General features: G+C 42.2%; 1 protein-coding gene across 10 annotated transcripts in view; it reads left to right on the top strand.

Annotated features, from left to right (window-relative positions):
- DIP2A (disco interacting protein 2 homolog A) overlaps positions 1-12,092 on the top strand; it is a 200,231-nt gene that overhangs the window by 114,215 nt on the left and 73,924 nt on the right. For all 10 annotated transcript variants that reach the window (XR_010591670.1, XR_010591669.1, XM_065562263.1 and 7 more), the window contains 3 exons: positions 7,017-7,145; positions 9,040-9,159; positions 10,933-11,130. Coding sequence is in view for 8 of the 10 variants with exons in the window: in XM_065562263.1 (XP_065418335.1) it covers positions 7,017-7,145; positions 9,040-9,159; positions 10,933-11,130 (447 nt within the window). In the remaining 2 variants the exon portion in view is untranslated. The remainder of the gene's footprint in view (positions 1-7,016; positions 7,146-9,039; positions 9,160-10,932; positions 11,131-12,092) is intronic.

Below are 12,092 nucleotides of genomic sequence, written 5' to 3' on the forward strand. Positions count from 1 at the left end.
AAGAAACACAATTTCAAAATGAGGTATCAAATGTTCAGGACATGCCTTCTGACATCCACTTGTCTAGCCCAAGTAACTTCAGGATCTGGTATTCAAAGGTAATTTAGTTGGAAAACCTCCATGAACAAGAGGTCTGTTGGAATGCTATACAAGATTTACATTTAGATTAGGTGCCAACACAGATGTTTTTAAACGTTTGGATTAACAGTGTGTGTGTACAATGCATCTGGGTATAGATTTATTATCTAGAGGAAAGTTATGCAACAAGTACTGAATGACATTTAATATTGGAACGGAAGTGAAAAGCATAGAACTATTTGTTGAACAAAATGTATTTGTAACCCGCGTTCAAGCAATAGTCCTGCCTCATTCTCCCTACCACTGAGGGGCTAGAACTCAGGGTTACCAGGGTGCTGGACGCATCCTAGATCATTCTTACAGAATAGTGGACCTCTGCAGTTGGGAGACTCAGTGGTACAGAGAGAAAACCCACTCCTTTTCTTTCCAGAATTAAAGTGTAAGGGATTATTTCATCTAGACTGGTGAAGGTTGATGCTGTGTCTGTGTGTATGTGTGTGTGTGTCTGTGTGTGTGTTTAATAATGGTTTTGGGGTAATATAATACTAAAAGTTCCTTTTGGGAGTGGGGAACAGTACATTTTCAATACATCTACCAAATGGTTTGAAGAAGTTTAAAAATACAGCATAAAATGAGGAGTGATTTTTTTTTAATTAACCTCTGTTCCATATCTTGAAGTTCTTACCTCATGCGTACACAGGTGACAGTCATTGAAGACAGTGAGAGTTCTGTCTTAAAACTTCGGGACTTGGCCACTTTACTTATCTAACTTTTTTGTTTATATGGGTCTGTTGCCTGTATGTATTATACACAGACATTTGCTCTGCAAATATTTCAGAGGTCCTGCTGAATTATATTGAAGCACTTCATTAGACTTACAAAATGAACATACAGACCTTTCTCCAACACTAATTGAAGCACACTTAACTGAACAGACTGTGGTTAATGAATATATTCATCAAATATTCAGTTAATTCTACCATTCCAGCTACCATCCTCAGACTTTGCACAATGATCTATGCAATCTGCTAGGTGTATCCTCTAGACTGAATCGCTTCAGTATGTGCGTGGAAAATACAGCAATGTAGTACAATTCATTTATGACACTTCAAACCCAGCCAGCCTGATAAATCTGGTTTCCTATGGTGTGATTGGCACTGGTTGTGATACATGCGGGGAGTGTTCCTGTCTTCTTTCCATCAGGAAGGAAGCAGCCATTCAGCCAGAAAGGATTCGTCCCCAGCTCCTCCCCATCTAAGCTCCTTGCTGGCCTGCTTCCCAGTTGCTTCCTGCCTCAGGCTGATCTTGAAGCACCAGCTTTTGTTTTTCTACAGCCTGTCGTTAGAATTAAGAAAGAAAAGAGAAGCTGCCAGTCCATAAATGCATATCCATGCTCCAACAGGGCACCTCCATCTTCTCTTGTGACCATGAGGTGCCCCAGTTCTCTGCAGCAGCAGGCTCCCTTGGACTCTCCACAGGCAGTTGCTGGTAGGAACTGGAGTTGTCCTGCTATTCTTCAAGTCCCTTTCCCCCCAGATGGGCCATTTTCTCCAGTTCACTAATGTAGCAGGGAATGAATGGAAGCCCAGATAGAGATATGGACGTTTTTCCCCCTCTCAGGAAGCTTCTGTTGGGGTGGGGAGTGTGTCCCTTCCTCATATCTCCAGCTCCCTCCTCTGTTTACATAGAGATCTGTTCTCCACTTTGGAAATGAATAGGAAAGAAATCTGGTCTTAACTTTTTGCAAGAAGATGTGTTTCCATGTTGAAATGCTAGTGTTTTAGAAACAGGGGCGGCTCTGTTTTTTGCCGCCCCAAGCACGACAGGCAGACAGCTTTTGGCGGTGCGCCTGCGCGCGGTCTGCTAGTCGCACGGATTCAGTGGCATATCTGCAGGAGGTCCGCCGGTGCCGCGCCATCAGCGTACCTGCCGCTGAATTGCCGCCGAAGCCACGGGACCGGCGAACCTCCCGCAGGCGCACCGCCGAAAGCCACCTGCCTGCCGCCCTCACAGCGACCGGCAGGCCGCCCCCCGCAGCTTGCCGCCCCAGGCACGCGCTTGCTGCGCTGGTGTGCCTGGAGCCGCCCCTGTTTAGAAAGCTCCTAGAGGCTGAAGTGTGTTGGTTCTCTCTCTCTCTCTCTCTCTCTCTCTCTCTGCCCAAAAGCACAGGCAGCAGCTGCACACCTCTCTCTCTACTCACTGTTCTTTAACCCTGACTAGCTGACTAGAACGGTTCAGCTCTGTGGCTGAGTGTAGTACGCTCTCCTTTGCTAGTGCTGGCTTTTGAGGGTGTTTTTAATTATATGAACGTGTATCCATTAGTAACTGGTCTGAACAATTCATTACATATAAACCAACCATCAGCCATAAGTTTGGGCCCATCTTTCTCTTCCCACCAGGGATGTTTTAGTTCATGTCCCCAGAGCATCCCCTACTCCCAACAGCTCTATAAATATGGGGAACTGGGGGTGGCATTGCAGCATTGCCAGATCCTGGTTGCCGGTTCGAAGGCTTGCAGAATGTACTGGAACTGCAGTTAGTGTCAGCCATTAGTGCTGCTCCGCCTCACAGTGTTTAAAAAGACGTGAGGTCTTTGAGCGTAAGTAGAATAGAAAAGTCCTATTGGATCTCTGAGCGTATTCTCTGTTTCACACAATGGAGTTATGGGGCTCTCAGTACTTAATCACTCTGAGAAGGATATTAGCAATCTAACCTTGGAAGAATTGGAATAATTGTTTGTATGTTTGTGGAAGGAATGTTAATGTTAATACTAGTATGTTCACAAGGACAAGTAGAGTAGAACAAAATTATATGGGTGACTTCAACAATACGCACACATTTTATATTCCAAGGTGCTTTTATAAAGTATTCTATAGGTAGGTACAAAAATAGTGAAACATTCAAGTCAGCTTTGAATAGTAATTTTCCAGAGAAGACCACTCAGAATATTCTATGTTCTGAATTGTACACTAAATTAAGACTAACAACATAGTAAAAGGTACAAAGAAGGGCACTGGATTTGAAACAAGGACTGAAAAGCGTGAGCTGTGAGTTCAGGATAAGTGATCAGCACAGTTGAAATAATTAAAGGACCACTTAATGCTCAGCATGTCAGTGTGCTTTAGAAATCTCACCCCCATTGTGTGTGTTGCTACTCTGTGTAGACAAGCCTTGAGATGCTGAGCTGAGGAGAGTTGGGTTGAAGAGTGAACCCAAGAAAGAAGTAGATCTGGATCCAGATTTTATGTGAGAACCCACTTGCCATTCCAACTGAATTCCTGTTGGGTGTTTTTTTTTAACTATTTTATTTTTCTGGTTGTTCTGGTTCAATTTCAGTAGCTTTTTAGTTATTTAAAAGGCCTATTTGACTGACTGGTACCTGAAGGCAAACAGTGAAAATCTGATACAGCCAAATCTGTAGGTCTAAACTGGCTTCCCACTTTAGTTCCCAATTTTAGAGTCGTCATATACCCCAGTATTCTTTCCCTGAGATTATCTTATTACTGGCTCCCAATTCCCTTTCCCAGCAGAAGACTTGTAAATATAAAGGTGGTGGTATTCTTCTGACCTTCTATTGACAAAGCCACATAGCAGATCTGATTTTGAGTGATCATTTTGGGGAGTTTATTCAGGGATCATGAGCTGTGCAAGATACTGTTATTTGAGGCTGGACCCTGTAAATTTAACAGAATATGAGTTTTCTGGATTAATGTTGCACTAAGAGCCTCATACGTGCATTCGACTCAGTTTTCCCTTTTGTGCTGCATTAAGTCAATGTTTGTTTTAGTGCTTTATTAAAGCAAAAAATGTTTCCGTTTTTAATAAAGTAACCAAAACTGGGCACAATAGGACATACCAATGACATTTTGGGTGTCTGCCAAATACTCAATATTCTATCATAAAACCCTTTTACATGGTTTGAAAAGCCAGATTTCACGTTCAATTACCACGTTATTATCCCTTCCAATTCAGGCTGTCATGAGAGAGTGACTGACTAAATATTACTTTCTGACATTTTGGGGTTTCGTCCCTGTGAAAGGAGTTTGTGATCCCAGTTCAGTAGAATCATAGAATATCAGGGTTGGAAGAGACTTTAGGTCATCATCTAGTCCAACCCCCTGCTCAAAGCAGGACCAACTCCAGTAAGTACCTGGTAGGCAACTTACATAATACAGTAGACACTCATTAGTAGCAACATATTGGTGCTCTTTTGGTCCTAAGCAGCTGTTGCTATTATGGGGAGTGTTGACAATTCACAGCAGAGAAAGTGTTCCCAAGGGAAATGTTCCCATAAGTGGCGATTGCTCTTACAAGCTGTTGCCGCGAACAAGCGTCTGCTTACAAAAACCTATCCTCACAAGTGGCCCCCTTGGAGATATTCTCAACATATATCAAGGATTTGAATAGGCATGAGAACAGAACTACCTTTGTCCCCCAGGTGATTCCTCCAGAACTAAATTGAGCCCTCTTGGTGTGGTGGTGTAGAAAAGTTTGCACTTCAGATGTTTATGCTTCATTTGCTCTGTGATTTTACTTTTCACTGCTGTTTGTTTACTTCCATTCATAAGAACTAGATTAATATACAATGTTAATTTTTAAACAGTGATGGTGGTCTCCGTCTTGGCCATTTTAGTGGGCACATCTGATGGATGCAAACTGCCAAGTTATGATCAAAGCCCAGAGTGTTCTCTGATCCTGAGTGTGCCCCAGAATTGTGCTCTGGAATCTAAACTTTAATGGGGAAAAAAGTATCTGGCTCTTGTGGTATGAAGATCTGTGAATTGAATGCCACTGGTGCAGTATTGTTGCCCTAAGACTGCAGGCAAATGGAAATAATAGCTCTGCAAAATTAAAACTATTCCATTCATCTCCATGGATAGTTTCCTCTGGAACCTAATGATTAATGTAATTGTAGATATTAACTGTTTCATTGCTGATCACTTTTGCAGAAATAGCTCACTAACTTGCTTATCCCCCAGTGCCTCCCAGATCTCCCCAGCTCCCAAAAGTCCCAACTGTCCTCTATCCAGCTGCCTAAAGCTCCAGTTTCCATCCTTGACAAACTTCTCTGATGGAGCTATGCCTTGCCAATACAGAATTCTGTGACGTGTTGAAATCCTCCTTTGGATTTCAGTCTCTTTGAGCTGTGCTAGCGCACTACACAGCTCTCATTGACATCGATCACCTCCTTCAGTACTAGGGCAAGGTATTCCTACCTCGCAAAGGTAGTTCATTCTCTCTGCTCCATTCACGCAGCTCCTCCTTAGGACTCTGGATATCTAGGGTCTCCAGTTGAAGCTCTGATGCCTGCCTGATTGCTTCTTCCAGACTGTGGGTTTTTCAGTTGCAGCTGCATTCTGAACTCTTTCCCTAATATGGGTGTCACATTGATCCTGGGTGGTTGGACCCTCTTGAGGGAAAGCTGTAACTGACCGTCATTGCCACAGGCTTAGGTGGGTAGACTCTACCTAGGTTGAAGAAGATGGTGTGATCTCAATCATCACATGCTAGTTGTTGGAGGGCAGTTTTCAATCAATTACTGTTGCTTCACTTCTCAACTTAACCCTCCGTACATGTGAGGAGTCTCCCCACATAGGAACCCATCTCTGAACGTCAGCTTTGCAGATGCATACCAGCCATTAACCTTAGAAGCTGTTTCAGTGGCTTCATCCCTGGGACACTCCTGCTTTCTCCATTTAAAATTAAAATATAAAATGTGTGCAAATGGTGCACCATGTGTCTTCCGTCATCTCATACCAGCCACATCTTAAACGGAATTTATCCCACCAGATTGCAACTCACTCTTGTCTCACATAGACCTGAGCCTACTCCTCTGTGAGTATTTGTAGCAGAAACATTAAGTGTTTGTAGCTGTGACAACCATGCTATAATCTCTGGAGCCGAGTGCTGAAGACTGTCTAGCTATTAGAGCCACATGGGCCTCTAACATTCAAAGGGTCCGGTGAAGAATGAAACTCTCTCTGGAATCACAAAATAAACAAGGAATTTCACTCAGTCTAGCTGAGTGTGTGTGAAAGACAGGCAGTAACCATTACGAGTAAATATTGAGGGCATAACACAATTAACAAGGCATGGTTACACCTTTCTGATCTAGCCTGGAGCTAACCACAGAGGGGCCACGCACTCCTGCAAAGGAACCACACACCTGGTTATGAAAGTCCATCCTTAAATGAGGATCTCAACATCTTTTGGGCTTAACTGTGCTGCATTTGTGTCTCCTGTTTGGTCCTCAGCCTTCTGGGCCTTCCCACAATCTCTCTCTTGGGCGGAGGGGTCGATAGAAGATGCGCAACTTCAGCTACGGGAATAGCGTAGCTGAAGTCGACGTATCTTATTTCAACTTATCTCCCGTCCTCACGGGATCGACGGGAGCACGTTTGGGGATCGATATATCCCCGATAGATATGGTGGGTAGTCTGGACGTACCCTTGGAGATCTAAAATCAGCACTTGCTGCAGTCCCTGGGCTTGAGGCTCCCTTCAGGGACCTTTTCTTATTGACTCCCTTCTCTTCTTGGTGCAAGGCTCCCTGCAGTGCCTAATTCAGTGTTTTCCTTTCCTAGTCTGGATTCTGGGAGCATCCCCCTTCTGCCAGCGGACCAGAGGCTGCCTGCCTTTCACTCCTCCTTCCTTCCTTCTATTCACCCACAGTGGGTCCCCTCTAGTTTCACCCCAAAGTGATCAGATTCGCTAAGGAGAAGGGATTTGGCTGCCCACCAAAACTTGCTCTGATCAATCCCAAAGATACAGTGTCTGTTGCAATATTTTATCCGTTTTCTTTCTTACTGTCTGGCTTGGGATGGGGCTTCTGCAGATAAAAAGCTGGAAAAGTATAAGTGTACAGTGAGAGGCAACTTTGTATATTAATAACTAAGATGTTTGATGGGTCTTCTGTGTCTGTTTCTTATATCCTCACAGATAACCACTCTGCTCCTCCTGACGTAACAACGGGTCTTGTAGAACACTTGCATCATGAGCGACCACAAGTAGCATCAGTACGAGGAATTCCCAGGGGCTACAACAGCAGCATACTAGAAACTGCAGATGGTGAATATGTCAAAATGATCCCACTCTCCAACACCTGGCCATTTTTCTGCATCACTGAATAGACAGAGGGTCTATATAATGTTTGCCGTTGTACTGACTTGCATAGACAGTGTACCATAGGCTATTATATTACTGTTTTTTCAGTGCCAGCAATGGTTATAGCTTTCCGGTTAGACTTTCATCAGTAATATTTGGATAATCTCTTTTCTGGAAGTCTGTATGTCATTCAGATGCAGACTTGAGTAGTTCAGTGTCTATATGGCCGGGACTGAAGCTTAGGGATCAGAGAGATAGGATTGCAACTGTTCTGATAGAGTAAAAGATTCAAACGTGAAGTGAAGTTGACTGGAACGATGTTTTGTAAATCATGCCTTTGACACTCTGTTCTACCCCCGCTTGTATTTTGGAAGATCCTGTATTCTGCCTTTGGACGCTCAGTCTCCCTTCTGAGCTTCAATAGCACTGTGACAGAGAAAGCCAGTAACTTGGTTCAAAGCTGCTGTGTGGCTTGTGGCCAGGAAGTGGTTCAGAGATGCACGTTTCCCTCACCGTATGGTTTTTCTTGACACCTGATCCTTTGCTTTCTCAGCACAAGGTGTATTAGCCATCAAGCTGCGTCTACTATACTATTTGGTTAATTCCAATATGTTCCTAATTTTTTTTTCAGGGCAGATAGTGGCAAGCATGGCACATGGTTTACTGAACCACTTTAGTCCTTTAGCCTTCTGTGTTTCATTTCCTTGCCACCATCCTTCCAGCAGAGGGTTTTGAAGAAGTTAATGCTACGTACTAATCAGTCAGAGGATGGCTACTCTTAGCGATGTGCATCATTCGTTCTCCCTCAGTGGCTAAGTATGCTGCCTCTGAAGTGCTCTAAGTCACTGTAATAGCCTACTGAATGAGAGCCTGGAAATCGATCCCGGGTTTCCCATTTTGCAGTGAGGAATGTTACCACTGGGCAACCAGAATGGCCTGTGTCCATCTTTACAGTAAACCTATATGTTGTGTTTAAAAAAAAAAGTCATTTCGCATTTTTAATTTCAAAAACAGAATTGTATATTGAATGTCAAACTGGGAAATCCCCAAACGGAGATAAGCAAAAGCTAAAAATAAGGCTATGGCTACACTGGCGCTTTACAGCGCTGCAACTTTCTCGCTCAGGGGTGTGAAAAAACACCCCCCTGAGCTCAGCAAGTTACAGCGCTGTAAAGTGCCCGTGTAAACAGTGCCCCAGCGCTGGGAGCCCCAGCGCTGGGAGCTAATCCCCTCGTGGAGGTGGAGTACCTGCAGTGCTGGGAGAGCTCTCTCCCAGCGCTGGCACGCGACCACACTTGCACTCCCCGCGGCAGCGCTTTGAAGTTTAGAGTGTAGCCAGGGCCTAAATCAGCTCTTCTGTCCAGTGGTGTATTGTAGTAGTGTGTTTCTGGTGCTGTGAAACCATCTAAACCTCACTCAATTAAAAAAAACTTTATAGTACCTTTTTTTTACACATTTTGAAGTTGAATAAATATAGATGTAGCAAAAACCCTTCATCCTATATAAAATAAACTGAGCATCCCATTTGTTAATCCCACACCATTACTCAGGTTTATTATCTAACTCTGTAAAGTCAGCATTGTTTGCAGCTAGATTAGATGATTAGAAGGCACATAGCGCAGGCAAACAGCTAGTAAATAGCATTGCTTTAAAGCAACCTTAATATTTGTTTAAAGCTCTTATTGATGGGTTTTTTCCCAAACAGGCACCTGCCTTTTTCAACCACTTTTTCACTTTCACAGTATAAATGTGCTCCTCAGTGTATGGGCCGATGTTATCAGAAAGGTGACAGATTTTGTTTAGGGAGGACAGCATTTGTAAGTCTTTGTTCTGCTCATTCTTTATATGAATTTGATAGGTGTTCCAGTGAATAGTAGAGTTTCCTCAAAAATCCAACAACTTCTAAACACCTTGAAAAGACCAAAGCGCCCACCACTGAAAGAGTTCTTTGTTGATGATTTTGAAGAACTACTAGAAGGTAATAGCTGTGTAAGAATTGTTAACTAATATCGCCAGTTTTCTGATTGTCCCCATAAGCTTTGTCAGAGGAGGGATTTCTGCTTCTTTAAATAGTATTGTAAAACATTTTTCCTTAAGGCTAACATCATGGCAAAGTTGGTGTTCCTTGGCAGTGTATTGTTTATCTATCTTGTCTTTTCCAAGTACAAAACAAATTATGGTATGTCCAGTATTTCAGATTCAGACCTTGTGCCAACGCTAGTGTAGAATATCACAGATCTACTAATTATTTTAACTTTTGTTATTAATACTGCTAGATGTCACAAAATAAACATTGTTTTCATTTTTGCAGATTTAATATTTAATATTGCATGTTTAATATTCTTATGTTAATAGCAGTCCCACAAGTTGACCACTATAACTAAACTTGCAAAACAGTTTTTTCTAATATTTTTGTTTGAACATGTTCAGAAATTTATGAAACATTCATATTTGAGGCTGACCTTTTCAAAAGATGATTTTATTGAAAATCTTCAATAAGAGCAGAATTACAGTAATATATTATGATGAGTAAAGAGACTCTGAATATGTGTGCAGGTTTTCTGGGAGTTTTTTTTTTAACCTTAAAATATTAGGAATGTCAAATGTTTTCTAATCCTAAGCCTAATCATGACCTCTTTCTGTATTGTAATTAATATCTAAAGGCTGGTCTACGTAACCGCTTAAAGCAACAGAGAGTCCTGTGGCACCTTTAAGACTAACAGAAGTATTGGGAGCATAAGCTTTCGTGGGTAAGAACCTCACTTCTTCAGATGCAAGTAATGGAAATCTCCATTACTTGCATCTGAAGAAGTGAGGTTCTTACCCACGAAAGCTTATGCTCCCAATACTTCCCTTAGTCTTAAAGGTGCCACAGGACTCTGTTGCTTTTTACAGATTCAGACTAACAGGGCTACCCCTCTGATACCTGTAACCGCTTAAGTTGATGTAATTTACGTCGCTCGGGGTGTGAAACTGACACCCCGAGTGACCGAAGTTACATCGACTTAAAGCGCTGTCCATACCTTGCTTTGAAGGCGGGAGACGCTCTCCCACTGATATAATTATTCCACCTCTGCGAAAGGTGGAAGCTATGCCAACTGGAAAGCGCTCTTCCGTTGGCATAGCATGTCTACCCCAGACGCACTACAGCAGCACAGTTGCATCGGTGCAGCTGTGCCGATGTAGTGTGGTTGTGTAGACTTGCCCTAACAAATAGAAGCAACGTACTGGTTTGGCTTTTGATACACTCATACGTTCTTTTATCTAAATATATTCTACAACCCTACCTGTCCTCCAGTCCTCTCAAACCTTTAGCATCAATCATGTGGGAACTTAGTTCCCAAAAATGAACATCCCTCTAATCATTGGGCGTGCTACCTTTCTACTCACTTATACCAGATTGCTGCCTATCTTGCATCTATGTAAACAAGCAGAAGACATGTTAGCAAGTGTCTTTTTCCCACAGCAGAGCTGTAGGGTGAGCTTGGGATTCAAATACACTAGTCAGCTGTCCAAGTCTTATGTGAAATAGAAGATTTGGAATTTAAAAAATGCCAGCCAAGGTAAACACTTTGACAATGAGGAAGCCCATGGATCCTTAAACAGCATCATCTTAAAGGTGAAATGAAGCCACTACAGCTGTGAGGAATGGAGAGATGGAACTGGTTAATGGACTCCAGAGATGTTAGTAAGTATGATGCATGCATTTCAAGAGTAAAATTTTGTAATTTTAATGTTCTTATTCTTTTAGTACAACAGCCGGACCCAAATCAGCCAAAGCCAGAGGGGGGTCAGATGACTGTACTTAAAGGCGAACCCTTAGGTGTGGTTACCAACTGGCCCCCGTCGCTCCTGGCTGCTCTGCAGCGCTGGGGGACCACCCAGCCGAAAACCCCATGTCTAACTGCATTGGATACAACTGGGAAAGCCATCTATACACTTACCTATGGCAAGTATTGACTTTGGTACCTTTAATAAAAATTGAAAAAGGAAGAGCTGGTTATTTGGGAATGAGCCATTTGCTTCACTCTATAAAAGAGACTTTGATGACTACAGTACATTGTTCTATCACTTTTGAGACTCCTATGTAGGTGTGTATTGTGGTATCCTGGACCACTGCATGTTGACTATATCTTAGGAAAAAATGAAAACAGTATTTTGGAGGGGGAATGTACAATAGGGATCTGCACTGATTCGCCAAGAAATGGCTTTTTCATCAGCAATAAGCATAGCAGTTCATTGGACTTGCTCACTAGAAGAGGAGACTAAGGCAACCCTCCTTTGTGAGGTTTCCATATATGTAGAGCAGAAAGGGACAGATGACTAGAACAAAGTGCACTCATCAGATTTGAAAAGTAGATACTTCTGGAGTGCGTACAACTTGTTCATATGATTACTTAGAACAGAAGCTCTATAATTCAGAATGTGCTAAAGGAAGCTTAATCGTCAGATAGGAAACTTTGCTGCATCAGTGAACAGGAAATATTCCATTAGTCAGATGCTCTTTAAGAGAGAATTTGGTTACTCCTCAGAGGCAGCTCAGCAGCACGTTACTTGCAATTATCTTTGCCTTTACACGTTCTATTAAAATTTCCTATGAAACATCCAAGAAACTTGAATAGTCAATTATGCAACGTTATTTGATAGGTAATTGAATAAATTAATATGATTAGATGGAGTGGTGGGGCTTTAGCAAGATGTCCAATTGGTCTGAACTGTGTTCAGATGCTTACTTTTGATAGCCATAAATAAAAAATCAGAATGATATACATAGTGCCTGATAATTAACTATATTAGAAATAAGTTCTAATTTAAGCAGAGTAGTTGAAGCAGTTGTATTTTGAGTTTGTCTAACATAGATTATTTTTCAGTTTCTTTTCTTGATTATACTCAGCTAAAAAAACAAGATTA

Source organism: Chrysemys picta, chromosome 11 (genome assembly GCF_011386835.1).
Source record: "Chrysemys picta bellii isolate R12L10 chromosome 11, ASM1138683v2, whole genome shotgun sequence".
NCBI lineage: Eukaryota > Metazoa > Chordata > Testudines > Emydidae > Chrysemys > Chrysemys picta.